Source organism: Protopterus annectens, chromosome 8.part0 (genome assembly GCF_019279795.1).
Source record: "Protopterus annectens isolate FY-2018-M chromosome 8.part0, PAN1.0, whole genome shotgun sequence".
NCBI lineage: Eukaryota > Metazoa > Chordata > Ceratodontiformes > Protopteridae > Protopterus > Protopterus annectens.
Window position 1 is genome coordinate 1,369,287,524 of NC_056741.1, and position 26,254 is coordinate 1,369,313,777.

A 26,254-nucleotide genomic window follows, 5' to 3' on the forward strand; every position below is an offset into this window, starting at 1 on the left:
CCTCACGAGTGGTCTCTCAATCCCAAGGTGGCAATAAAAATTTTTCATTGCTGGGGCCAGCCTTGCTGTGATCCTTCCCCAATAAACAGAGAATGCAGCATCTACTTTGCCCTAATTCCCCAACAGGGGGAGTCCCTGAGACACACTCCTCTAAGATTGGCCCCAGGGACTGCTTTATGCCTTTCCCCCAATCCCTCTTATTCCCCTATTCTTGAAGAAAGCCCAAATACTTAGAAGCAAAGTGACCCTCATTGCACCCTATTGGCCCCGTCAAGTCTTGTTACCCTCCTTTGGCCTCACCTGATTCACCATCCTTGGATTCTGAACTCAGTTCCGGACCTGCTGTCTCACCCACAGGGATTGCTGCATCCCAACCTTCACAGTCTCAAGCTGACAGCTTGGTATCTCCAATTCCATTAATTGCCAGGCAGAGCACATTACCTTCTCCAGTACAAAAAAAATCCTAAACTGTCCACCAAGAAACTCTATCTCAGGAATTTGAAGAGATTCTCGATCTGGGCCTGTCCGAATAATTTAGATCCCTTTTCAGCCCCAGTTGATAAGGTCTTGGAATTTCTGGCTTTCCTTTTTGAACTAGGATCTTCTGCTTCCACTGTCAACGTCCAATTAGCAGCCATTTCCAATTTCCACAATGGGTTTGATGGTCATACCTTGATTTCCCATTGATTATGTAAAACCTTTCTTAAAGATGCTTTACATCTAAAGCCCCCATTCAAGGATCCTACAGCTCCATGGGATTTGACCTTAGTATTACAATCCTTAGTCCTTCAGCCCTTTGAGCCAGCAGCTACTTGCGATCTCAAGTTTCTAGCATGGAAAACTCTTTTTCTGGTGGCCATTACTTTTGCCAGGACAGTTTCTGAATTGCAGACCTTGTGTGTGAAACACCCTTACATGATTTTTCATAAGGATAGGGTGTCGTTAAGAACTAATCCTTCTTTTCTACCTAAAGTAGTCTCAGAATCTAATATTAACCAGAATATAGATTTGCCAGTGTACTTTCCAAATATTTCAAATAAAGGTGAATACTGCTTGCATTTGCTGGATGTTCACAGACAGTTACGTTTCTATCTGGACAGAACCAAATCATCTAGAAAATCAAATGAATTATTTGTATCCTTTTCAGGTTCAACTTTGGGTAAACTAGTCTCAAACGTTACCTTGTCAAAATAGCTTAGGGATTGTGTTACCTTCATTTACATTCATAATAACATCAAGTTGCCTGCGCCACCAGATCTGTATCCACTTCTGCTGTTTTCTACTCCAAGGCTTCCATGGAAGAAATATGTGCAGCCGCAACATGGGCCACTCCCCATACCTTTAGCACTCATTACAAATTAGATATGGCCTCCAGGGGAAGAGCATCTTTTGGCTCTGTTGTGCTCAGGAATATCCTTCCTTAGGGCCACCCAGGACCAATAGTAGCTGGGGACTATGTCACATTCGTCAAGAATGAATGAAGATTGACAACATCAGATAAGGAAGTTATGTCCTTACGATAACGTTCCATCTGTGCTGTCGATCTTCATTCATTCTTGGCATGCCACCCTCCTGCTCCCCTCCTAAGTACTTCTGGAGGTTTAGACTTTTGTTTTGGGAAGATTTTTGGTTTCACCTTGGACAGGGATTCTGTTATCCTTCTGTACTTGGCTGCAAACTCGATCTGAAGTAATGTAGAGGGGCATTATGGGTAGAGTCTTAGCTCAAAAGATTTTGGCTGGCACGAGCTGTATAACAGTCGAGCCAGTTCCGAGTCCCATAGAATGAATGAAGACAGACAACACAGATGAAATGTTATGGTAAGGACATAACTTCTTTTTTTTTTGCAGATTGCAAATCTCCCTACATCCCATATCCCCACTACTTATATGTGCTAACTTCAACATTGCAATACCTTAGCCAAAACAGAATACTCAGAGAAACAGTGATTTTAGACTTGGTATATGTAAGGCCATACTTTTGCTCATTCAGTCTCTCACTGTTCTGAGACTCACGCTATTGTGTCTCAGAATTAAAATGGATACCCTCTAGCGAGACTGTATATGAGAAAGTTACAGTGTACTTCAGAAACAGAGGATATTTTATCTTGTCCTATCTCGCCTTCATTCATTGCTGGATGGGGTCCGACTCGACCTATACTAAAGCTCGAGAGCTTCCACCGGCTTGAGGCTATACCCTATCTCATCATGCTTAGGGAGGAATACCCAGATCTCGTTTGCCTTTAAACAGATCGGGTGCTTCCTCTAAGCTCAGGCTAAGTGGAAACTTTTTTTCTTACCTTGTTATAATTTTACTATCCAACTATTTAGTGTGGTTTGTAGAATTAGTTTGTAGGAGTGTGCTGTAAATATTTTCTAGTTTGCTGTGCTGTTTTTTTTGTTGTTGCCATCGTCTAACCATTAACCTTTAGGCCATTTGTATTTATCTCGGTTCCAAAACTCATTTAAATTAGAGAGTTTTGAGGGTCTTTACTAATATATTTTTGTCATAGTTATTGTTATCCTTATCGTTGGGCAGTCCATTTAAGTTAGAAGGCTCCCTTCAGCCCATTTAATTTAGAGGGCTTTCCCTTTTCTGTGAGGAGTTTATCGTTTGAGTTAGAGACTTCTCCTATTATTGCCTTTAATTACTATTTTAATTTCCCTTTTTAGAAGTTGCTTTTACCTTTCAAAAAAAAAAAAAGGTAGTTGTTGTTCTGCTATTTCTTTTCAAATAGAAATATGTTGAAGGATATTAAAGAGACTAAGCCTCCGGGCTTTAAAAAAATGTGGTAAATGTAGCCAAAAGATGTCTTTGATAGATGGACATTTCAGTTGTGTGTATTGTTTAGGTGCTGTCCAACTGCAAGAATCATGCTCATTCTGTCATGCCTTCATCTTCACAGTTTTAATGGAAGAAAGAACAAGCTGATAGTCAGGGGTTTGTTAAAGGTACCCTTTACTGAAGCTCTGGAAGGGAATCAGAGTACTGCTAAATCCTCCCACCAGTCTCCATCTTCTAGATCGGAGAAATCGTTGAAATGATCATCTTCCATGGCTCCATTTTCAGAGCCTTCGAAGAAACAAGCAAAGGATTTGTTTAAGGACCTGAAGGATTTCAGGCCTGAAAAAAGTACCTCTTTGGCTCCTATAGTGATTCTGGAGGCGGACAGAGTTTCGTATTTGGAGATGGTCCCCAGTTCTGGAGCCATTCTCCTCAGTGTTATAGTCTCCAATTTTGCAGTCAGTCAAATCCTCGACCCCGCTTTCTTGTTCCTCCAGGAGCCTTTTGGACGATAATGTGGAGCGGGTGGTCAAGAGGCTTTTACGGATGCCAGCACTGGCCAGGTATCTGTCGACCCTGATCCATATGGATTTGGGACCGATGATTATTGCTTCCCCTTCATTGATTCCTCCTCCAACCTATGCTGTGGATTCAGAGGCGGAGTGCTTGGATCCAATTGTAGTGGAACCGTTGGGGCCGAGACCTGCCGTGGGTTCTTCGGTTCTGACTACCGCTCCAACCTCCTCGGTTTTTGAGGGGTCTAGGGGCCGATGCTCCCCTGTGGGGTCCAGGGAGGAGAGTCAAGTTGGATAGTTGCCTGACCAAGGTCTACCTCTCAAGGCTTCGGCGCAGGTGAGCTCGGTGCCTGCATCGGCCTCAGAGCCCACTGCCTTGGTCCGGGGGGGAGTCTCCTGGTTCCTTAAAGCCGAGAGCTCCCTCGGAGCAGGGCTGTGGTGCTTTCAAGGTCATGTGGAGAGTGCTATCACCTCAGATGGCTCCACTCTCAGATCCTAGCAGGCTTCCCCCCAGAGTGCCAGAGTCTGTCTCTTTGCCATCTCTCCCCCCAGGAGTGGAGACCCGAAGTCCCAGGGATGCCCCACTGGGTGAAACCATCTCTTCCTAAACCTGTCCTGAGTACCCCTCGGAGGAGGTCCCTCGAAAGAGATTATGTAAGAGGAAACATCTAGACTCCCCTGAGGAGTCCATCACTTCAGACACGGACCTCGATGAGTCAGAAGGGTCCCCACGGTCACCCTCTGATGATGTATCCTTTGCGGACATCCTAGACATCTTTAAACAGAGAGGTGGCTGGAAGTCCATCAACCCTTCTGAGGATGAGTCTGTGTATCTGGAGGCTTTCAGGTCTCGCCGCTCCACCTCTTGGGTGATTCCTCCTTTTGACCAGCTCATGAATGTAGTCAGTTGGAAGGCGTGGAGCTCTCCAGATTCTGTGGAACCTGTTCCCTAAGGCCAAATAAAATTATTACTGCGCCCTCTGTTAAGGAGTTCCTCACAAAAGGTGTCCTGGTAAATGCTCTGGTGTTGTCTGAGACTTCCTCATCTGTACATCCACCAAATAAAGAGTCCCGTACGATGGACAGATATGGAAAGCATATGTTTTCGTCAGCTTCCTTTACCCTTAGGTCATTGAACTATCTAACCCATTTCACCGGGCTTCAGAGGGATCTCTTGAAGGAGCTAGGAGATACTGTCCAAGGTTCTACAGCTATGGGGGTTTCAGACAGAGTGACCTGCCAGGTTTCCACCTTAAATTCCATGGTAAACTCCTCCATGTGACTTATCTCTTACACGGCCCATGGAGCGAGTAGGGCAGTGGGTACAGGAATCGCCTTAAGGAGGCATTCCTGGATAAGCTTATGTGATTTTTGCAGAGCCCTTCAAGTCTTTCTTTATTAACGCCCCTTTTGATGGCTCATCCTTGTTCGGGCCAGAAGTGAAAAAGACTCTAACCGGGTGTGACCAAGAGGGAAAGACTCTTTCTGCCATTGGAGTCTGTTTCTCTCTCCCTACCAGACCTTATCCCAAAGGCCAGAAGGGAGGAAAAGTGTGGTTCTGTAAGTCCTAGAGAGCCTTTCTGGATGCAAGTGGTGATTCTTCCCCCAGGGACAGAGGGAGAAATAACAGTGGAAGACAACCATGCAGCAGAGGGGGTCTGCAAAACTAGGGCGACAGGGATACGTTCCTTGGTAGGCCCTTCCTGTGCTCCTGAAAGGAGGCCCGTCTATCTACCTCTGGAGGCAGTCGGGGGTCACTTATCACTGTACCTAAACACCTGGCAAGAAGTAAAAGACAAATGGGTACAAGCGATCATATCCAGAGGCTACTGCATACCCTTTTCCTCCCGCCCTTTAGAAAAAAAATCAGTCCCAGATATTCCACCCAGTCAGAGGGAACAGGCAACCATGGAGGTACAGAGGTTGCTAGAAAAAGAGTCATCCAAAATGTCCCCGCAGACCAAATTGGATCCGGAACTTATTTGAGGTACTTTTTAGTTCCAAAAAAGACAGGAGACTGGAGGCCCATTCTGGATCTCAGCAGACTAAACAAGTCCATAAAGAAGTCAAAGTTCTGGATGGTGACACTGCAGTCGATACTCCCCTTTCTGGGGAAAGACAATTGGATTTGCTCGATAGATCTCCAGGATGCATACTACCACATAAAGATGGACAGGCAATGCAGTAGCCATGGCTCACTTGAGGCGTTTAGGATTTTGGGTGTTTCTGTACTTGGACGAATGGCTCCTAACCACCACCACTGAGCATCTAGTAATCAGAGCAAGAGACACCACCATCCATCTTTGCTCTCAGCTAGGCATCACGATAAACTTCGAAAAGTCTGCCTTGTTGCCATCACAACATGTTGTGTTTATAAGAGCAGACTTAAACGTAAGAGAAATGGTAGCCAAACTTCCTCCCGTCAGGATACAAACCTTACGTCAACAAGTCAAAAACCTCTTAACAAGGAAAAAAGTACACGCAAAGGTGATTCTGAAGGTTTTAGGTACCATAGCGGCAGCTATAATGTTGGTACCCCTTGCTCGTCTGCACATGAGGATTCCCCAGTGGCTACTTTTCACCCAGTGGTCCATGCAGGAGTTACCCATGTCTCACAAGATTATCATAACAGAATCCTGCACTAGGGATCTGCACTGGTGGCTTCACTCTACCCAGGCGCATTTGGGTAGGCCATTCATCTTTCCACAACCAATAGCTACAGTGACAATGGACGCTTCCCAGATAGTGTGTGGGAGGGCATTATCTAGGGAAGACTGTTCAAGGAGTTTGGCAGGAATTTGAAAACCATTTGCATGTCAGTGTCCTAGAGATGAGAGCTGTGCTTTTGGTGTTGCAGGTATTACAGGACTCCCTTCCACTAGGAACAATTGCAATCCAGACAGACAACATGTCAGTGGTGTGGTATATAAACAAACAAGGAGGAATCAGGTATTACCACCTATGTCGAGAGACCCAAAGAGTGTAGCAGTGGGCAGTCTCTTCCTAACGCTTTCTGATAGCACCGTACATCCCAGAAAATCCAGCGTGATAGCAGACAAATTCAGCAGAGCTATTCTAATACCTCACGAGTGGTCCTTAAAACAGGAAATTGCGGAGCACATTTTCCGCAAGTGGGGCCAGCCTTGCTGTGATCTCTTTGCCACGTCCATGAATGCAGAATGCAGCAGCTACTCTGCCCTTTTCCCCTTCCAGGGGAGTCACCAAGAGATGCACTTGTACACGATTGGCCCCCAGGTCTTCTCTATGCCTTCCCTCCTTTTCCTTTGATTCCCAAAGTCCTTCAGAAAGTCAACACATTGATAAGCAGTTTAATACTCATCGCCCCATACTGGCCTCGTCAGATTTGGTTCCTCTTTCTATGGCCCCATCTACAAGAAGAGCCGTGGATTCTGGACCCAGTTCCAGACTTCCTGACTCATCCAACAGGGACATTCCATCCATCGATTCAAACCCTCAGACTGACAGCTTGGCTGCTCCACTTCCACTCCTAGCCAGGCTTCCAAATATTTCCCCTACTGTGAAACATATTCTGATTTCATCCCATAAGGCTACAACCAGAAAGCTTTATGCTAGCAAATGGAAAAGGTTTTCCTGTTGGGCGCTCAATAATCACATTGATCCTTTCACGGCCCCCATAACATCAGTTTTAGATTTCCTAGCAAACTTTTTCAGCGAAGGTGCAGCAATGGCTACCATTCGAGTTCAGTTAACTGCTATTTTGAACTGCCATATTGGAGAAATGGGATTCAAAATCATGTCCCATAGGCTTTGCAAGGCTTTTCTGAAAGGTACCTTTTTGCTAAGGCCTCCATTGAAGGAACCACCAGCTCCTTGGGACCTCAACTTGGTATTGTCCACTTTGATCCTTCTTCCCTTTGAATCTGCATCATCTTATCATCTAACATTCCTAACATGGAAAACAACCTTCTTAGTAGCCATCACATCTGCCAGAAGGGTATCAGAACTCCAAGCATTATCAGTACGTCCCACCTACTTGATTTTTCACAGAGGTAGAGTGTCCCTGTGAACTAATCCTTCATTCCTATCCAAGGTATTTTCTGAAGCAAATTTGAATCACTCCATTGAGTTGCCTGTTGCTTTTTCCCCAAACTATAGCAACAAGGCAGAATATAGAATATAGATTACACCAACTGGATGTGTACAGGCAATTACGTTTCTATCTACACAGAGCAAAGGAATTCAGAAAGTCAGATCAACTGTTTGTATCTTTCTCAAATAAAATGAAGGGCACCCCAATATCTGAGGTCACGCTTTCCAAATGGCTTACTGATTGTGTAACTTTCTCATACACATCTCAGAGTAGAGAACTTCTGGGAAAAATTAAAGGTCATGGTACAAGAGCCATAGCTACCTCTTCGGCTTTTCAGGCTAGGCTACCCATGGATTCAATTTGTGCTGCAGCAACAGGAGTAAGGCCTCATACCTTTATTACTCATTACAGAGTTGACTTGGTCTCCAGGAACAGGGCCTCCTTTGGGTCCACAGTTCTGAAGAGTATTTTCCCTTGAGCCACCCAAGAAAGAAGGTGCTAGGGATGCTGTCCCACCCAGCAATGAATGAAGGCAAGATAGGACAACATAACATTAAGAAGTTATGTAGTCACCATAAAGTTCCATGTTTGTTGTCCATCTCTCCTTCGTTCTTGTGTCCCACTTTCCTTCCCCCAGCCTTCACTCTTGGAGGATCGAGAGGTTCTTACAAATTGGAAATGCATGGTCTCTGAATCTGTTCCTTAGTTCTTTGATTTTGGACATGGTTATATGTGGGTACTACTAGTTTAGTATTTGCAAACAAGATCTGGGTATTCTTCCCTAAGCATGATGGGATAAGGTATAGTCTCAAGCTGATGGAAGCTCTCACGCTTTAGTATAGGCCGTGACGGAACCAATTCTCTGTTCTGAACCCATCCAGCAGTGAATGAAGGCAAGATGGACAACAAACATGGAATGTTATGGTGAGTACATAATTCCTTAATTTCAACACTCCCACTTCCTGGATGGAGCTGTTATGGTGGAAACAATCTGGTACTCCTAATCCTGTGGGTACCTTTCAGACTGAAGGAAATCAGACCATCACCACTGATCCCTCAGTCACTGCATATACTGCCTATTTTGGGGATCTGGGGTCCAGTGTACGTGGGTCAAGTAACACAAGATGTATATAAATGAGAAGGAAATAATGGCAGTTGTTATTGCTGTAAACATGTGCAACCAAATTTGGACACAGGATACTCTTCATGGGTTCCCTATTGAAATGTCAACACTCAAAATGGCGAGTGCCAGCAAGCCAAAAAAAAACCTGAAAACCTAGAGAAGAGCGAATGTCTAAAATTGCTCTTCCCCTTAAAACTTTTTTTTTTTAGCAGTGGGAGCAAGCCTCCCCACACTCCCTGAAGTTATATATACCAACTCTGAGATTGCCATACCTTGGAAAAAAGGAAATAATCTAAGAAATGTCATCTCAGACTTAGTTTATGTAAATCCATTTTTCAGACATTCAGTCTCCTTATTTTGGAACTTGCTGTAGTGGGTCCCAACATTTCAAATAGTTGCCCTCTTTATGTCCTTACAGGCAGTACCACAGTAATGTGGCACATCAGCTGACAAGTGGAAACCTATTCTTGCATCCTATGCAGATTGATATTGTAGGATTTGGAAAATGCTTTGGAGTCCAGCTTGATCCGTAGGCCATCCTGCATTCTTTCTCAGATGATTGTCTTATGAGGGGCTGAGCAGACCACAATCAAACATTTTGAAATAGATGTTGAATAGGGATCTGTTTCTTGATTTGCTCCACAGGTGAGGTGTGCCTAAAGGAGGCATTTTTGTTTCTTCAGGAAAACAAGCAGCTCAAGAAAGTTTGCTGCAGGACAGTAGCTCTAGGAGTCTGAAAATTGGTGCTTTGTCCATACCATGGGCAGGTCTGTTTCTCCACACTTGCCCTCCAATACCCTTGCTCTTGACAGTATTGCAAAAGATCAAGAGAGTAAAAAAATTCTACTTATATTTCCTTTAGTCCAGGCTGCGCTGGGTTTACCTCTTTATTATTCTAGCAAGGTAAGAACCAATGTTTTGCCTCAGTGAGTGGACATTTGACTTAGAAAATTGGGTTCTTTTGATATCCAAGCCTAAGCACTATAAGGTTGACAGCTTAGATAACCTAGAACTCATCCCTTCTAGGCACATATTTTCAGAAGACTAAAGGCGAGGAGGCCAAACATAAGGAAGTCATAAACAGCAAAGTCGAAGATATTATCTGTCTTGTGCTTTACTTGAAGCCAGGACTCAGATTTAGTTAAAGTGTCTCTGTTCTCGCTATCTGTCATTCCTTTACAAAAAAGAATGTTGCTGTGCCACTTTGTAGGTTTGTCAACCTGGAAGTTGATGTGCCTTGTTTATTTTCAGCAAACTGTGGCAGCATATCCAGGTTGACATGCCTTTAATTTTTTTCCTTTCCATAATTACCATATACTGTGCTACCTTCTCTTATAACCCATATTGCAGAAATGCAGTAGAGGGCATGATGACTCCTGCTAAAAAAGTGTAAAATGTGTTTTTTGGATGGATGGTTTATCTTTCTATTTGCCAGTTTTCTTACATCTCTGATTTGTTCCCATTCTGTCCCTGAATTTGCTGTCATACTAGGTCAGTAGGCCTGCTCTTTGTGTTGTTGAAAGAAGGAGACTATCCTATGAAATTGTTAATTCTTTTGTTCTTGGGGAAACATTTTTTGTGCAGTTTTACATGAGTAATAGAGTGTTGTATTTTAAAGATACTTTTATGTTAGTGCTAGTCTTTAAACATATGCTGTGGTGCTCCTTCCAGGGTTGATTGGCTGTTTTCACTTATACCCTCTGAGCGTTGGCTAGGCCATATACAGACTTGAGTGGGGAAAGAAGAGGAATATATTAGAAATCAATAAAAGAATGACAGTCTTTAAAACAGGACTAACAGACAAACAAACTTCTCACTTTTTGTTGGGTAATATTTGCTCTTTAAATTTCTCCAAGTCTTTTGGCTTTCTAATACCATGACGGGAATGGACCCCATTCCTAAGTCAAAGTATGATTAAAAGTTCATGAAATTAGTATTGCGTCACTCTTTGATGTTAGCCAAAAGTGCTGTTCGCAGCACCCGCAATGTGCCCAGTAATGACTCCATCTGCAATTCGTACGGTGTTTGGTAACCTATCTAAATACGATTGTAAATTCTTTTTTATAAGACCAGTTGCTCCTACTACTGTCAAACTGTCTGGGTATCTTTCTTCCACATGGCTCTTGTTTCTGCCTGCAGATCGAGGTATTTTATGACTTTGCGTGTCTCTGTACGCAAGACACTGTAAGTCACTAGGTGTGATGATTTCAATGATCAGTGCTACTTTTGTATTCTTTTCTTGGACCAATATATCCGGTTTTCTAGCATCTATCTTTTGGACTGTTGGTATTGGGTGAGAGAATTTCTATGTATTTGTTAAAGGGAATACCGTTTTAGTTAATTCAGACTTGAACGGGTGCCATTCATCATTTCCAGGCAACCAGGAGGCGTGGCTTCAGGGTAATGTTTGTTTATTAAATCAGCTTCCTTCGGGCTTTATTGTGTGGCCGTTAATTTATACAGCTTGTTCTCTGTGTTGGTGTGCCTTGTGCTTTGATATTTGTTGAGAGTCTTCTTTGGCACACTCTCCTGCTGGGATTATTAGTTTTTTATGGAGGCTTTGGAGAACTTATCAGGCAGCCCCAGGGAGGGTACAAGTGCTGCTGAAAGCGTGCACAAACGTCTTTCACAAGTGGAGGACAGCTGACAACTTGTGGCACTACTTAGCCAAAAACAGAGCGTTGGCGGTGATGGTGAGAGAATTTCTAGGTATTCATTACAAGGGAATATCGTTTTAGTTAATTCAGACTTGTCCGGGTGCCATTCATCGTTTTCAGGCAAACAGGAGGTGTGGCTTCAGGGTAATATTTGTTTATTAAATCAGCTTCCTTCGGGCTTTATTGTGTGGCTGTTCATTTATACAGCTTGTTCTCTGTGTTGGTGTGCCTTGTGGTTTGATATGTGTTGAGCTTCATCATTTTCTGTGATTCTCTGTGGCTTATGTTTCCAGTGTTTTTCAGTCACTTCGATACCATAATGTTTGCACAATCTCCAGTGTAACAATCTCGCCACATTATTATGCCTTTCAGTATACAGTCCCTCTGCCGCTAGAGAGTCGCAACCAGCAATAAGGTGTGTGACTGTTTCCAATTCGGTTCCACAAACCTACATATGTCTGTTTCTCCCACATGTTCAGTGGACTTAGTAAACCAGCGTGTACATGGCCCACTATCTTGGGCTGCCAATATTAACCTTTCATTTCTTGAAGTAAATTCACCTCTCCTTAACCATTCCTGCATTCGTTCCTGATCAACATGAGGCTCTTCTAGAAGTTTTCTATACTTGCAACTATATTTATGTTTTTTCCACATTTCTTGCCTTCTCATCTGGTCCTTCAGTTTATATTCTTTCTTTTGTTTTTTAGCACATTCATTTGCTGACTGGTTTTTATCCACTTCTGGTTTGATTTCCATTCCTGCTTGACGTCAATATGCTTCTGCTAAATTAAGCAGAGATGTCACTGCATCCTCTTGTTGGTCTTCAAACTCTTCATTCATGGTACTCAGGTGAGGTCTGACCAGAGATGCCATTATTTAGGCACCCATGGTCATTGCTTTTGACTTTGCTGGCATCCTGGAAATGAGGTCATTGTTGTTATAGTCTTAAACCTTCTTGTGGGCAGTGAGATGTAACCCACTTCACTTGGGGAGGCCATTCATCCTTGCAAATGCAAGTTTATACTTCTGTCCACCTGCAAATGAAGGTAAAGTGTTGATCTGGTGATCCAGTTGCCCATCTCTGGGCTGTAGCCGCATTTGCTGCCCATCCTTTGGTGAAATTATGGCAATCCACATTCTGCTGTGCCCTTCCTCCCCAGGATGGACATGTCTTTTCTCCTCCCAACAGTTGTAGCAGACACTTGAACTGCTAATTGAACCTGAGTCACAAGCCTGTAGTCAGGCTTTATGTGTCTGTACCGCCAGAGCTGGACAGGTACATTAGGCACATTACTTAGCACTCTGATCCTGCCTGCTTTCACTCAATGTCTTGTCTGTCAGAGTTTACCTTAAGATGTTCTTCATGTTAAACTGTTGCAGTCATTACATTTGGGTAATCTGCTGGCAGGTTGTCCTCAGTCGGTCTGAATTCCAAAGTCTTGGGTCCTGCATCGGTTGCTGTCTTCTCTTCCATGACGTCAGGTCGTCAGGGGTATAAAACATGCAGCTGACGCCATTTTCTTTAGTCTTTCTTGCTGCGCGATGCACGAAGCAGAAGCATTTCACAAGTGCCGGTTGGCCGACTACTGAAATATTTTAGTTTGAGTTTCAGAACCGAAGTCTTCACTAAAGCCAAGTACCTCATTGGGGAAACTTTTTTCTTACTTTTTACCGATGTCAGAAAAAGTTAATAATTGTATTACTTGTGGGAAGCAAATACCTCATAAGGATTTCCATTTATACTGTATTCCTTGCCTAGGCCCTGATCACAACGTGTCTGGCTGTCGGTTTTGTGCTAGATTTAACCAACGCACTATTAAGCGTCAGTATATTTTTGCATCAAAGTATTTTGGAAACAGATTTAACTGCTCAGAAATGTCGGATAGCAATCTGACTACTGGAGTACATAAAAAACGCAAAGAAAAGGACAGAGAAAGGCAGTCGAGATCTAAAACCGACGACGAAGTTTCTTCTAAGCCAGTCGCCGGTTCACCGGTACTCAGTGAGGCACTTTCGCAGCCCATGATACCCGCTACCTTCGAGTCGCAGGCCTCTACCAACACCCATGTGGAGTCCGGCATGCCACAAGATACTCAAGGTATTGGACCGATGGATGTATCTCCCTCGGATGGGTCCAGAGCCGCTGAGCAGGCACCGGCTTCTGAATGTGTATTCATACCTCAACATTTATACATCAAACCGACGACAGCTGCAAAACCAAAGACAAAGGCACCTTGTAAAACTAAAAAACCGATGCATGAGCCACGTGCACAGGCCTCTATGTCTAAAAAACAGATGATCAAAATGGCTGAAGACCTTATTACCTTGATCAGGGATACCCATCCCCCTCCAGATAAGAGGCCTAGGCAAGACACTGATTATGAATCTTCAGATCAGGTTTCTATTTCTTCTGATTCCTCTTCTGATCAGGAATTATCTATACCTCCCTATGAGGATTCTGATGCTGAGGAGTCTATTCCATCTGCATCTCCTCCAGAGGATTATTCATTTGGAGAAACCTTGCATACTTTGAGGGAGCATTTTCACTGGGAGAGTTAAGACTTCTCAGAATCAAAAAAGAGCCTCAGGGATTTCCTTCTTCTCCCTCAGCACAAGCCTTTAGCCATTCCCCCTGTTTCAGACATTGTGGATGATGTGTTTTCGGAGTCAAGCTTGACCCCTGACTCCTTACCTCCGGCTCCCAGTAAGCCTGACAGATATTACAGGGTCCCTGACTCACATAAATTTTTATTTAGAAACCCTGCTGCTGATCCTGAAACTATTTCACAGCGTCCAAAGGGAGTTAAGGCCTCAACAGCAAAAAATCCTACCCCCTCTAACAGAGATGCAAGGGCACTTGACAGATGGGGAAAAAAGGTTTATACATCTGCAACCTTGGCAGTCAGGGCCTTAAACTTTCAATTTCATATGCTTAAGTACCAACAGCATGTTATGGGATTGCTGAAACAGAAAATGATGTTGATTTCAGAATTTGCAGAAAATAAAGAATTGCAGTAATTATTACATGCAGCTGAACAAGTTAGAAAGCATACTTTGCAATGTGGTTTCATAGCCAGCCTTAGGCATAGGCCAACTAGGCAGCTGCCTAGGGCGCCAGTCTAGCAGGGGCGCTTTTCCAGAATATTGAATGGTGTAAGTAGACCAGGATGGGGGCACCAGGTTGTGTGGGGGGGCACTGTGGAGCCCTTTTGCCTAGGGTACCACTTGACCTAAGGCCAACACTGTGTGGTTTTGATTCCTTAGAGGCCTCCTGCAGGGCCGCAGTTACTAGATCTGTGATTAGGAGGCATGCCTGGCTAAAGGAACAAAATTTGCCTGATCATGTTAAAGCTAAATTGCTAGATGCACCTTTACAGCATGATTCTCTGTTTGGTATTAAGGCAGAAGAGGTTTTAAAGAAAATGGAAGACAAAGCTAAGTGTATGCAAACTGTTAAAGACTTCTTACAAGTGCAGCCACCAAGATTCAGTAGACACTGGCCTACAAAAAATTGATCCTTTCCTGTGTCAGACAGAGCTCAAAGGGGCAAATCCAAACACCCAAAGGGTTCTAGATACCAGGTGCAAGATTCATACAGGTCAAAGCAATGGGGCGCATCTACCTCCAAATCAGGGGGAGATAAAGCACAAACCTACAGAAAACAGTCCCAATGTCTTCCCTCTGCCACACCAAACTCTTATTTTTTGACAGCACCCTTAGGGGGAAAATTAGCACATTTTGCTCAAAATTGGCATTTAGTAACCCAGGACAAGTGGGTACTAAACATAGTATCACAGGGATACAGATTCCATTTCCAACTCTGCCAATGGCAAACGGTTGGCCATATCTGCCCAAAAATCAATGGGCAGAGGCACAGAAACAGGTTATGTCCCTCATGGATATGGGGGCCATTCAACCAGTACTAGAACAGGAAAAAGGACAAGGTTTTTACTCAAGACTGTTCTTGGTACCCAGAAAGGACAAGGCCTGGCGGCCAGTACTGGATTTATCAATTCTGAACACATACCTGGACATTCCAAAATTCAAAATGCTGACTTTGCAGCAGCTTCTGCCCATGCTGGGCAAGAATGCTTGGCTGGTGACATTAGACCTAAAAGAGGCATACCTACATGTCCCAATAAGACAATCGTGCAGAAGATACCTCAGATTCAAGGCTGGCTTAATGCATTACCAATTCTCTGCCCTACCCTTTGGCTTATCTACTGTGCCCAGGGTCCTTACAAAATGTTTGGCACCAGTAATTGCATTTTGCAGACAGAGAAGTATACAAATATATCCTTACTTGGACTGTCTCATTCAAGCAGAGAACAAGGACACTCTTCTTTGACACCTGCCGTTTGTGAAAAGGCTTCTAACATGCCTAGGATGCACAATAAACTAAAATAAATTACAACTGGTACCCTCTCAAAAGATAACATTCCTGGGTGCAAGCTTGAATACAACTGCCCAGATGGCTTTCCCTACGCTAGACAAACAAAGGTAACTGACTACTTACTTCAAACTGATGGCAACAAAAACCCAGTCTTCTGCAAGACAAATTCTGCAGGCTGTGTGCTTCATGGCATCCTACTAATTCCATATGCAAGACTGTATATGAGGAAACTTCAGTGGTACCTAAAAAGTTTATGGAGTCAACATTCACACAGTCTGGAAACAATGATTCCTGTCATTCCTGCCTGCAACAGGAGTTTCTATGGGGGCAAAGGCCTGTCACCAAAACATGGGATGGCCCTTCACTCTACCCCCTGCCAACCAAACCTTAACAACAGATGCATCAGATTATGCCTGGGGGGCCCACATGGCAGGAAGATGCATTCAGGGCATATGGGCACCAAAACAAATGCATCTACATATCAACCAGAAAGAGATGCTAGCTGTTCAAAATGCCCTAACAGCCTTCAAGGACTTGCTTCATCCAGGACAACTACTGATAAAGATGGACAGCACCACAGTCATGTGGTATATAAACAAGCAAGGGGGCACACACTCATACCCCCTTTGCAGATTAGCAATGGCACTGTGGGACACAGCTTTGACCTACCAAATACATCTTCAAGCTCAATTCCTGCCAGGAAAACAGAACACTCTGGCAGATGATTTAAGCAGAAACCTTATGGATCCTCACAAGTGGAAAATAAATCCACAAGTCTTCAGCATGATAACAGAGAAATGGGGGAGCCCAGACATAGATCTGTTTGCCTTTCCTCAAAATTATCAATTGAAAAGATTCTGCACAAGGACTTATCACAGACAAACATGGAAAGTGGATGCCCTATCCTTCAGGTGGAAAAACCTAACAGTTTACGCCTTTCCTCCTCTGCCTCTTTTACCCAAGGTCCTCCTAAAAGTCAGACAAGAGAAGCCAAAGATGATATTAATTGCCCCGGACTGGCCCCGCCAATACTGGTACCCAATCCTAAGGAACTTGTCTCAATACCCAGCATGGACCTTGCCTCAAAGACCACAACTACTGTCCCAGCAAAACAATCAGATCCTGCACAGTCAACTACAGACTCTAAACCTGGCAGCATGGCTAATCATGTAGTCATACAAATAACACCTCTCAGTAAAGCTGTGCTGGATGTCATTTTGGAAGCCAGAAGGCCTAGTACTAGAAAATCTTATACTGACAAGTGGAAGAGATTCTGTGCTTGGAATCAAGCACAAGGAACTGATACAGCAGAACCAAATATTCCTCAGATATTACAATACTTAACTGAGATGCTTGACAAAGGCCTATCTTTCTCATCAGTCAAAATCCATGCCTCTGCCATTTCGGCTCATTACAACATAGAGCCACCAATCTTTTCTCATCCTTTACTAAAGCAGTATCTTAGAGGAGCCAACAATTTAAGGCCCCCTAGAAGATCACCATTGCCTGCATGGGACCTCAGTTATGTGTTGGAAAAGCTCACCCTGCCTTCATTTGAGCCAGCTGCTACCGCTGACATAAAGGTCTTATCATGGAAGACAGCTCTGCTACTTGCAATTACTTTAGCAAGAAGAGTTTCAGAGCTACAGGCCCTCATGGCTGTAGAGCCTTTTATCATATTTTACCCGGACAGGGTGTCTCTGTGGACAAATCCTACTTTTATGCCTACTGTGGTTTCCAGTGTGGCTCTTAACCAAACAATTAATCTGCCAACTTTTTATCCAAATTCGCAGAACAAAGGGGAGAGAATTCTGAATTCCTTGGATGTACACAGACAGCTACGATACTACTTGAGCAGGACTAAAGCTCTAAGAAAAACTGAGCAATTACTAGTGTCATATGCTGCAGGATCAGAAGGAAAGGCTATTTCAAAGCAGATAATTTCAAAGTGGATAAGCCACTGCATCCATTTCTGCTACTTACACCATGGTAAACGTGGGCCCAAAGGCATTAGGTCTCATTCCACCAGAGCTGCAGCTACTTCAGCAGCCTTTCTCAGAGGAGTACCAACCAAAGACATTCTAGAGGCTGCTACTTGGAGTTCTGTTCAAACCTTCACATAGCATTACCATTTGCCTCTCTAAGTCCAGGGCAGGCTTTGCCACTGCAGTGCTGCAGGGCCTTATAGCCGCACCTAATGCTGTTTAGCTCCAGCCTCCCAACCATAGCTTTGGGATTCTACCCAAATGTAATGACTGCAACAGTGAAACACGAAGAACATAGTACAGTTGTGTACACTTACCATAAATGTAGATGTTAGAGTGTATTCACTGTTGCAGTCCAGGTTACCCTCTTACCATCCCCCTGTCATTCTGAAGTTTATCTTTCCTTCACTATCTTCTACAACCTATGTGGTGTATTTGCTTGTAGATGAAGGTAAAGTTTATATTGATGCATGTATATATATATATATATATATATATATATATATATATATATATATATACGTATATATATGTATATATATATATATATATATATATATATATATATATATATATATATATATATATATATATATATATATATATATATATATATATATGTATATATATGTATATATATATATATATATATATATATATATATATATATATATATATAATATTGCTACCTTTTTGGGGGCAGCTGACATCGGGGGCAAGAAAAACTAAAGAAAATGGCATTGGCTGCATGTTTTATACCACTGACGACCTGACGTCATGGAAGAAAAGACAGCAACCGACGCAGGACCCAAGACTTTGGAATTCAGGCCGACTGAGGGCAACCTGCCAGCAGATTATCCAAATGTAATGACTTCAACAGTGAATACACTCAAACATCTACATTTATGGTAAGTGTACACAACTGTACATTTTCCCCTGCACATTTCATCCTTTGCTGTAGCTAAGAATGCAGTGATATTGTATCTTAACATTATAGGTAGCAAACAAGAAATTAGTTGCATTACTTGGCAGTAAGGAGAGGAAGTCAGGTATGTAGGGGATGCAGAGTTAAGTGTTGTTGGTTGAGAACAATAACATGGCCCTTTCTGAATATCACCTCTTAGGCAGCATGGTCTGAGTTTGAACTCAAGCTTAGTAACTAGGAAGTTCATGTTCAGATTCTGTCTCGCCCCATAAATTGTTTGTCCTAAATAGACTTAACCTTTGCTTGCAATGCATGTGTGCTTGTGTGTGTGCTTGTGTGTGTGCATGTGTGTGTGTGTGTGTGTGTGTGTGTGTGTGTGTGTGTGTGTGTGTGTGCATGTGTGTGTGTGTGCATGTGTGTGTGTGTGTGCATGTGTGTGTGTGTGTGTGTGTGTGTGTGTGTGTGTGTGTGTGTGTGTGTGTGTGCGCGCGCGCATGAGCGTGCCTCCTTCACATCCAGTTATGAAGCTGAATTAGAAGGAGGACTTCATTGAAAAATTTCTGTATCTTAAGCTGGCTGTCCCTGATAAGATTAAATGGTAAATAATGTGATGTGTAGCAAAGAAGAATAAAGATGCCTGCATTTTATGTTAATAATTTGCTAGTGTAGCAAATCCACTGGGTCATGGGAGAACAGCAGAAAAAACAGGTTTGTAGATATTTTGCAGTGCTATTAATATACGTGTGTAGTGCTTTTGCCCTTTATATATTTTACAGTAGACTTCTTCAGAGCTACTAAACTCCAGCTTAGAGCCATTAAAATGCATCCTCCCTTTGGTCACATTCATTTTCTTGTATGTTTTATTTATATATGTTTTATTTACTATCATAATTTTTTAGATGTGTATACATATTTTAACTTTTAATTTTAAGAAGAACTATTATTTTATAAAGATTTGCTTAAGAATTTAATGTAATTTAACAGTTTTGAGTTTGATTGGTTGATTTAGTCATGTGACTGAAGGGAGGATGTATTTTAATGGATGATTTAGTCATGTGACTGAAGGGAGGCTGTATTTAATGGATCTAAGATGCAGTTTAGTAGTTATGATGATGTCCACGGTAAAATATACAAAAGATCAAAGAGCTAAACTGCATCAAAAGTACTGCAAAATATCCACAAACCTATTTTTTTTCTGATGTTCTCCAGTGAACCAGTGGACTTTCTGCACTAACATATTTTTTTAGATTAATGATGAGACAGACACTAGTTTTGCTGTAATTCTGTTATTTTAATAATTTATCAGTTGACCAGTTAAGAACATTAAAGTCAAAGCAATCTATTTGTCCATTTACTTTGCTATCTAGTATAATATAATATAATTTATGTCTCTCTAACCATTTGTGTTTTTGTCTGTCTCTTTCTGTTTTTGCATTAGTGCCTTCTTTAAGGTGCCCAAGAATAGGAGTTTCTTCTATTTCTGTTGTTTAGAGCACGTTTTTTATACTTGTCTATGTAGACATTTTCTAAATGTTCCCATATTGTTTTTTGACTTAACTAGAATATAGAACGACTTTGTTAGCTGACATTTTAAAACCTAAACAGATATGAATATGCATCTACTTTCTATTGCTATGTCCTACAGGAATCTGAGCCCAGTGAACAGATCAAAGAATTGCAGGTCTTGAGTCATTCAGATGATGAAATTGTTAAGGATGTGGTAAGTTTTTTCATATTGTCCACTAAAATGTTTATGTTTGCTTTACAAATTGAAGAGACTGATTACTTTGCCTCTTACATCATGACTATGAGCAGATTAGCAACATTTGTTTTTCAGCAACAATTCTTTGATTACAAGTAAGCTGTTGAAAAGCACTAATGCACCCCATGCTTGCTTGATATTGCACATTATGTAGTGTGGGTGGCTGCCATCTTATAATGTCAGAACAGATTTGTTCTCTATCTAAATCTCAAAGTAACTCGTATAAAGTTGTATTGCCCGCATTAAAAAAAATCACTGCTGCTAGTGAAGAAAAGTAAACTACAGCTGTCATTTTCTTTTCCTTATACTCAGAAGTTTAGAATACATTCTCAGTCGTAATAAGAGTACAGAAAAGCTGTTTATGAATGTTGAAGGTATGGAAGACGTAAATACAGACCATGCACTCACTATCCAAACTTAGCTGCTAGGACAGTGCTTGTTGAGGCATCTGGCTTTGGTGGATCTGTCTTGAAGCTTTGAAACTTCCCATTGGTTGAAATAAAGAATTATTTGCTGTTTGAACCTGTTGTACATTGTTGACATAACTTAATAACGATTCTGGATTTTATGACAGTCTTCCAAATTACTTGACAGACAGATAAGACATTGGGTTAAAGGTCAGTCAGGTGTGAAAATTGAGGCTGTAAATAGCAGAACAAAATATCAAGTGACTTCCACCAGCAGCGTATGACTTTGCCTGCCTAATGAAAACATATTTTCATTTGCAGACACAACACGCAAAGAAACCATAGGGACATGTTCGAGATTTGTTGCTTTTATTTTTTGAGGGTGAAGAGGCAAGCTGTATGTTAATATCAACATGTGTCTCATTTTACTCCCATCTTCAAAGTTCATAGGTCAAGCATGTTATCACAGACATCCATATCTCATCTGAAAGGAAAAGGGCATATAGTTATTTCAAAGTGACATAGAGAAATGGAAAACTAAAAATGCACTGGTAAAAGAATAATAAACCATTGTATAATGGAAGTGATCCACAGCTAGATTATAAATTATGCTGGGATTTACTCTTAACACAAACTGCATCTGATTGAATAAATTCCAGCATAGCCTACACCCAGTTGATGGTTATTTCTGCAGAAACAGAAATATTACCCCCTGGCTTTAACCTCCTCAGAGCTGACAGAGTAAATAAAATAGCAGGAGGAATAGCAATAATGTATCACAGTAGCATAAACCTGTCACCTTTCCCATCTCTCATACCCTTCTTCCATAATGCAACATTACTTCTAAGTAACCTAAAACTAAATGCACAATGTGCATGGCAGACCTTATATCCCACCTGGAGGCAATATCAGCACATTGAAGGACATCCTGTCGTGGACATTCCACAAATTATACTAGGAGATGTTAACATCAACTAGTCATGTCTCATCTCTGGGTATAAATCTATACCATACGTCTTAACCTCTTAGAGCAAAACATCTGGAGAAAGCCTAAAATGACGGGGGAACAAATAGGGACAGATTTTAAATATTGCCCTTACAAACCTAGAAAGTCGATGGAATAATAGGTTTTGCATTAGCATGAATTTTCCGAAGGATGTGGAGTATTAAACTCAAATGTTTGTGTTTATTTAAAGACTTCAATCCTCAGCTATTTGCCAGAAAGGGAAAGAGTTTAGGGGGAACACACCAAAAATATGAGGCAAAAAGCTGGACATTCTGCGAAAACCTGTACAGTTGAGAGATATGATCTGTACAGTTTCTCCCAACTTATCAGTAACAACCTACACTCTGCCAAATGTCAAGCATCCGTCATACAGTATGCTGGTGACTCCACATTAAAATGTCCTGCCAGCAACCCACTTACTCTACACATATCACACAAGAGTCATTTTCAACACTTAAAAGCTGGCTCAACAACTCCCAGCTTCTATTCAATCTAAAAAAAAAAAAAACAAAGCTGTTAATATTCCTTCCAGAAGCCCTTTCATACCTCAAAAAATTCTTAATTACAGCCTTTGATAACACCCCTGTAGAGGTCATCCCACGTACAAAGCTACTGGGTATGATGATTGATGAGAACCTGAAACTTGACTTGAGTGTGCAACAGGTTATCAAAAAAAAAAAAAAAAAAATCACTAAAAATTAGGAACACTCTATAGAACAAAAAAATCCTACTCACCACTTTGCTATATGGCTCCCTGGTACTGTTAATCTTCAAGCTTCCATCCAAAATAAACTAAAACAGTGCTATAACAAAACAGCAAAATTTGCCCCTAACTCATCAAACAGAACCCATCATCGCGTAGCCATAAAACAACTTGATTGGCTTGAATTACCTAAGCAACTCACTTACACACATCTCCTAATCCGCAAATTAATATGCAAACCAGAACAAAATAAAGCCTTGCTAGACTTATACGTACACCCCTTCTAGACCACCTCATTCGGAAAGCAAAATGCCTCTCACTACCTACAAGCCACATCTGTCACCATATAATTACTCATCAACTACTATTTAAATGTTTTTGAATCTGTTGTGGAGCTTTTCTCCCCGGGCCTCCACTGAAAATGGGCCAATGACTCAGTCCAGCTATGTAGCCCACTCCTGGAACTCTATCCCCGTATCCCTTAAACATACTAGCAACCTTTTCAATTTCAAGAACAATCTAAAAAAATATCTATCTGACAACTAAACCCGCACATCTCTCAAAGCAGATGCATGACTCACTATAACTATGCTTTTCTCACTCTTAATTCAGTAACACCCCCATAACTTACCAGGTAGTAGTGGCCTAATTTCATAAGAAGCTGTCACTTTAATGATATTGTACTACTGTTGTATGCTCTTCTACCTCATCAGCTGATACTTACTGTTATTTATTTTCCTCTTCAGTGTCCTTCCATAACATTATCATCTCTGTAATACAAACTCTCTCTCCATGTCCTTAGTTTTTCTTCCTGCTCATTACTCCTCCTCATCTCATTCTCCTACTCTGTCTGTTTTGGCAGCAGATTACTCTGTTATTTCTCATCTCCATATGTTATTAGAAATATAATCAATATTTTGAAAACTATGTATTAGTTTACTTGACATAGGCTATCCACTTCTGCAACATGTCTGGCTATTCAAACTTCATAACGTATTCTTCATCATAGTTTATCCTAGTAATATTCTAAAAATGTATCTCAATCCGTTTGTGTTTCATCTGTTGGAGGAATTTTCTCCCCTTGTATATAATTTGCTTATCAGCTGTTGTAAAATGTGTTTATGTCTGTTTTGTGAAGCCTTTCTCCCCAGCTCATTTTAAAATATTTAGTCTGTTGCAGGGCTTTTCTCCCCTTGTATACAATTACTCATCAACTATTATTTAAATATTTTTGAATCTGTTATGGAGCTTTTCTCCCTGGGCCTCCACTGAGAATGGACCATTGACTCGGTCAGACTTTATGGTTAGCAGAGGACAAATAAAATTACATTTCAACAACAGCGTTTTTCCAAAATGGTGGATGGCCAGTGAGCACTCTAGCTGTGTAGCTCCCTTAACTTTTAACGATATCTGACCTTTTGCCTATGCATCCTGAGGAAAACTATCAACTTTTCAACAGAGGAAAAGGCAACAAGTAATCTGCTTAAATATATCAGCTGTATTTTTCGTCGGATAACCTTTTTTGCAAGAAAAATAATACTCACTGCAATCAGATCCCTGAACCGCATGGTGTGGATTCTTCCAGATAAGTAGGCCTGAGTGAAAAAAATAAGGAAAACAGGACTTGTCTTAACATAAAATTGCCAGAATAAAAACAACCTTCTGCACCTTTGTTTTAGCTGACTATATTTTATCTGAAAAACAACTAAATCAACGTTGGAAATGGAAAATCAACCTGAGCACATGGAAGCAGTAACTTCCAAATCTACACTATCAAATATAGTTATACCAGAAAAAGATATTTCGTCAAAAAGGCTAAAAACAAATAAAATCCAGTCAGAAATTACTAAACCTGTCCTTAGAGCAAAGCAAGAACAAGCATTAACATTAGAAGACCTTAAAATTGCATTACAACCACTGCAAACAAAAGTCAAAGGATGTTCGCACAAACTAAATACTTTCAGCTCAAACATGGACCAAATTATGCTCAGATTAGAACAAAATGAAGCAAAAATCATGGACAATGAGCTGAAAATACAAGACATAATAAAAGTTTACAGGCTGGTGCAAATAATATTTCAGAATTGCAACAAAAAGTCTTGGACTTGGAAGCTAGAAGCAGACGGAATAATCTCACTATCAGGGGAATACCAGAGTCTGTTGAAAACACCCAACTAAACACAATTATTAAAGAAATACTAAGCACACTACAGGATAAAGAACTTTTGGAGGACATAACAATTGAAAGAGCTCACAGATCCATAAGACGCTCACAAAACACGGACTAACCAAGACAGATATACGTCAGGATCCTTAATTCAGCCCATGTACGACTAATACTTTCTGCATATAAAACCAAGAAAACCCTCACAAGGAGAGGACACAGAATCACAATAAGCCAAGATCTTCCTCTTGAAGTCAAGCAAAATCGTCAGAAACTGAATAAATACTGTGGTTACCTGATAGAAAAAAACACAAGCTTTCAGACGAAATATCCTGCTGCATTAATATTCTACCATAAAAATGAAAAAATATCCATAGATACACCTGAAGAAGCAAAACTCACATTTCTCCGTCTCTACAATGTAAATCCAGCCTGAAAAAAGTCAGTCCACCTTTGCAGAAACATCTGAATGACATCTTCTTCTGTTTTAGGCTGAATCCTGCCTTTTTCGATTTTTTTCTTGAGGTAAATACTTTAATCCATTTATTTTTCCATTTCTGAGTAGGCCGCGAGGTCCGTTAGCATTGCGATGTTCCATTACACACAATTCCGTGCATCCACAAGTATTTGCAATAACCTTTCAACTCATTTCATCATAAAAACGACCTAGGAACCCCAGTGCATTACTGGGAACGGATCTAAACAGCAGAACCGAGTCACGAGCACAGTATTGTACATAAAACTGCATTCTTTCCTAAAAACAATCCATCCAAATAGTCGGAAATGTACTCAGACTGCTTGCTAAGTATACTAACTGAACCTGTGCAGCAAAATGTAAGCAGATAGACTTATGAATACTAAATTTGCAAGCTAGAGAATTTTGAAGTTAATACAGTTAATTTAATTGTGCAATGCAGACTGTATTTTCAATGAAAATGCTTGACCATATTAAGCTGATAATTGTGTGGAATATAATCATCTGTTTTCTTCTCAACTGAATTATTAGGTGACATCTTACTATAATCATGTGTATATAATGCAGAGTTATATATTTAAAGAAGAGTCTGATAATTATATTAAATATCAGCTGCATGCTCTAATGTGTTGCTACAAAATTACATTTGTTGTTGGTCTTGCAACTAAAACAGACCTGCTCTGTCTGTTAAACACCTTAAGGTAAAACATGCAATTGGAATGTGTATTTTTCTTTAGGACTAGTTAACAGAGTCTCCTAGTATTGTAGAACTGATATATACAGTTAAAACATCTTCTTTTAGGCTGTATTACTAAGCAAATGCTTGTATATAGTGGAAGCAAATAAGCTAAAGTTTACTTGTCTGTAATACACATTTATTGAACACGACCAAAGCAAAGTAAATCTGCAGGAAGGCAACAGGATTAACTTAGTGTAAAATAGAATATTTATTTGACCAAAAAGAACATAAGCGCTTTCACGGTATTAAAAACCGCTTCATCAGACATATATTCAAAAATGCAGTATCCATATTTAAATAGTTGAAACAATTAATTTCTAACCAATGGCTCTGATAGAACAATCAATTAAATAGTTAATTAAACAAAGGAGTCATTTAAAGATACATACCCTATACTTAAATAAAAAATATATATAAATGTATAACATATAAAAAATAAAACATGAAAACAGATATAAAACCACTTTAGTATAAAAGTTCAGAAAATAACACATTCCGAAAGTCACATAGTATAGCTATATTACTAAAAATTTATACTCACTTA

The 26,254-nt window shown here is 41.0% G+C and overlaps 1 protein-coding gene across 6 annotated transcripts in view; it reads left to right on the forward strand.

Annotated features, from left to right (window-relative positions):
* CEP164 (centrosomal protein 164) overlaps positions 1–26,254 on the forward strand; it is a 1,424,585-nt gene that overhangs the window by 354,409 nt on the left and 1,043,922 nt on the right. For all 6 annotated transcript variants that reach the window (XM_044080950.1, XM_044080952.1, XM_044080951.1 and 3 more), the window contains one exon: positions 20,100–20,174. In XM_044080950.1, the coding sequence (XP_043936885.1) occupies positions 20,100–20,174 (75 nt within the window). The remainder of the gene's footprint in view (positions 1–20,099; positions 20,175–26,254) is intronic.